This window comes from Chaetura pelagica, unplaced genomic scaffold, assembly GCF_000747805.2.
Source record: "Chaetura pelagica isolate M959 unplaced genomic scaffold, ChaPel_1.0 scaffold116, whole genome shotgun sequence".
Taxonomy (NCBI): Eukaryota; Metazoa; Chordata; class Aves; order Apodiformes; family Apodidae; genus Chaetura; species Chaetura pelagica.
The window spans coordinates 4,551,307-4,554,777 of record NW_009953655.1 but is presented as its reverse complement, the minus strand read 5'-3'; the positions used below and the strand labels follow the sequence as shown (position 1 = coordinate 4,554,777).

At 48.1% G+C, this 3,471-nt stretch overlaps 1 protein-coding gene across 1 annotated transcript; it reads right to left on the bottom strand.

Moving 5' to 3' along the window:
• Positions 1–1,837: 1,837 nt before the first annotated feature.
• ADRA2C (adrenoceptor alpha 2C) lies at positions 1,838–3,432 on the bottom strand. Its single transcript, XM_010000272.1, has one exon. It carries the CDS (start codon positions 3,430–3,432, stop codon positions 2,095–2,097), a length of 1,338 nt encoding a protein of 445 aa, XP_009998574.1. The 3' UTR covers positions 1,838–2,094.
• Positions 3,433–3,471: the final 39 nt, after the last annotated feature.

Here is a 3,471-nt window from a genome sequence, read left to right as displayed (position 1 = left end):
CTCAGTTGTTTCTTTAGTGAAATCAAGTAAACTTCTAATGCTTTTGGTGCAATGGTCTACTCCTTACTTAGGCAGAACTCCCACTTGAGCTGGCCCTGAAGTTAAATTGTCTATCGAATTAACAACAGAATCTTAGCCACTGCCGACCTCCTTTTCCAGGGTTAAGTGAACCAAATGCTTATTATGAAACACTGATTAAACAAAGCAACTGCTTTATCATTTCTCCTTATGCCACAGAGATTTCAAGAGAAGACAGACTACAGACACCTGTCAGACAGAACAGAGGGAGTAAAGAAGGGGAGATCTAATAATTCTCAGGTACAGATTCAGTGTAGCTTTTTAAGAAGCCTGCCATATGAGATTTCATTTCATTTTATTTTTCAAGGAGGTTTTTACTATGGAAAGCTTAATTTGTGGCAGATGCGAAATCCTGCTGCCTATGGAAGAGTGATACACGGAAAACGGAGCAGTATTTACTCCACAAACAGAATATACACCTTGCAGCAGCACAGTGGGAGAAGGGTTGTAAATGTTCAGCTGAGTCTTACACTCAGTGTGCATTCAGTGGCAAATGTACAGACACCAGTCCTGTTTTTCATTCTCTTCATAACAGTTTATGACATTTCATAAACCCATGGGATATACAGTTTGCTTTAATAACTGTTCAAACCCTTCTCCCTTCTTCCCTCCTCTCCTCCCCAACAAAATCCTCTGAAATGACAAACTAGAAATGCAAACAGGAAAAGGGAAATAAAGCAGCATTAATATTAAGGGTTTGGAGCAGCTGCACCTTCTTTTGAGGTTTGTTCACACACACAGCTAACAATCTGCAACGAATGCTTCTCATTTAAAAAACAGATATAAAGGACTTAGTTGTTCTAAGACTGTAAATACAAAGGATTTAAAGACCTTAGTGTTGTGATGATTGCTCTTCCTCTGAAAATCTGCATAGCAGATGGCCTCCAACTGCCTGTCTGCCTGAGAATGAGAGCAGCACACATCCAGCCCCTGAGATAAGCCTTCTCAGGGCTTAAAAAGAGGGGAAAAAAGTTCACCCCGGCTCATGAAAATCGAGCTGGATGGCAATTTAATTTTTTTTTCTTTTAATTCTGAAAATGTTAGCTGAATTCACAATTTTATTTTATTTTATTTTTTTCCAATGGAAGTTGTTTTAGAACTCGTGTCCAGACAAGCTACCTGCTCCAGCACAGCAAGGTGCTTAGGCTACTGATCTGACAGGGATGGAGTAGGAATTTACTGCCTGGTGAACCAACGGGGGGGAGAGAAATAAGGTCATAGGGTGCATGTGCTCTTTTTTCCTATTTCATGGAAACATGCAAACTCCCACGTCTGTCCCACAAACAAAAATTATGGGAAGAAAAGCATTTCCCATCTAGCTCTCTATGCAAAGACCCCTCCAAAAAAAGCAAACCCCATGCCTCTCTTTCACTTAAGCTCTGTGTAAAATCATCATTCAGGAGGTTTTAACAGTACAAAGCTTTATTTAGAAAAGTTTGATTTTTCTTAGGAGTTTTTTCTTTTTTGGCAAACATTTAAATCCTTCCATAACTCAAAAAACTGTCAGTGCCTGCCACTTTGCACTTTCTTTCCCCACATAAGCAGTAAAAGCTAATTTCTTACTGGGACAAGCCCACTACAGGCCCCAGCTGCTTTATTTATAAATACTCAAATCTCCACACCACTGCCACTTAATCCTTCCCTCTTCCCTCTGCTTGTTCTCCCACAAAATTCCAGAGCCCACAAAAACTCACTGCCTCCCAAGCTCAGTGTCTTAGCCTGGTTTCCTCTGCGAGCTTCTCATACCCTGTCAGGATTCAGACAATCCCTTCCCTCCCTGTTTACCCATCTGCACTCCAGCACTGCTCCTCCAGCCTCATGTCTCCATCCTGCACACTCAGCCTCCCCAACACTGTCCCTGTACTCCATATCACCACTCTGCACGACCAAGGAGGCAAGCCCTCTTCCTTCTCTCCAAGCCCAAAGTCCATGTTCTCTTCCCTCCCTTCTTTTTCAGCACAGAGACTTCTTCTCTTTTAACTCCACTCCTCCTCAAGGCAAATCCATCCCTCCAGCTCAATGCCGGAAGTTCTTCTTCTTCTTCTTAAAGAGAATGTGTTTAAAGGACCTGCGGAAGTCTTGGTTGAAGATGGTGTAGATGACTGGGTTGAGGGAGCTATTGCAATACCCAATCCAGAAGAAGAACTTGAAGAGAGTCTCGGGGACCTCGCATGCCTCCCGGCAAATACCATAGAGGCTGTAGCTGAAGAAGAAAGGGAACCAGCAAACTACAAAGACCCCCATGACGACAGCCAGCACAAAAGTGAAGCGTTTCTCCCGGGCCTGGGTGACCTTCTTACGGCAGATGCTGCTGCGCTTCCGGCGACGGCGATATGAGAAGAACTGCATGGAGCGATTGCTTGCGCGGGACAGTCGGCTACTAGAGTGCTTGGAGGAATAGGAGTAGGAGAAGGACTGGCTCTTGCTGCTTTTGCGGGGATGCTCCTCCCGGCTCCGCCTCCGTCTGCTCTCTGAGGTGCTGCTCTCCTCCAGCTCAATGTCCTCCAGCTCAGAGGCTTTGCGCCAGTGGTGCCCTGAGTAATGTCCGTTCTCTCCCAGCTGCATCCTCAGGGACATGCAGCCCCCAGCAGCACGGCTCAAACCATTCTCAGTCTGGGAGGACCCCTCTGGCATCGTACGCTTCTCAGAGAGGGTCCTGGTCCTTAGCTTGGCCACACGGTAGATGCGGATATAGACCAACACCATGATGAGGCAGGGGGCAAAGAAGGAGCCAATGCAAGATGAAAGGATGTACCATGTCTCATCATTGAGCTTGCACTGGGGAAAAACATCTCCTTCAGGGTCCCGGTACACAGAGATCAATGGTGGGAAGGAGATGACAGCTGAAATGAGCCAAACAGTGAGGATAATGGCCTTGATCCGCCGAGGGGTCCGTTTGAGGTTGTACTCCACCGCCTGTGTGACTGACCAATACCTGTCGAGGCTGATGGCGCACAGGTGGACAATGGAGGAGGTGCAAAAGAGCACGTCCAGTGCCAAGTAAATATTACACCAAGCCTTGCCGAAGTACCAGTAATTCATGAGCTCGTTGGCTAAGGAGAAAGGCATGACCAGAGTGGCCACCAGGATGTCCGCACTGGCCAGGGACACTAGGAAGAGGTTCTGGGGGGCTCTCAGCGCCCGGCTGGTGAGGACGGCGATCACCACCAGAACGTTGCCCACGATGGTGAAGACGATGAGGAAGCTCACCACGGCCGCCAGGCTGGCCACGGCCGCCGGGGAATAGGGAGAGGGCGGCTGGAGAAGGACCGAAGAGGACGGCGAGGAGGGGGGCAGCGGCAGGGACTCGTTCGGGGAGTCCAGGCTCGTGTTCACCACCAGCAGCAGATCCATGGTGGGTGTGCGGGGCGCCGGCGTCCTAGAGAGCCCGGC

What these genes read in the sequence shown, in the direction of transcription:
- ADRA2C (XM_010000272.1), bottom strand. Translation starts at nt 3,432, where the DNA reads ATGGATCTGCTGCTGGTGGTGAACACGAGCCTGGACTCCCCGAACGAG.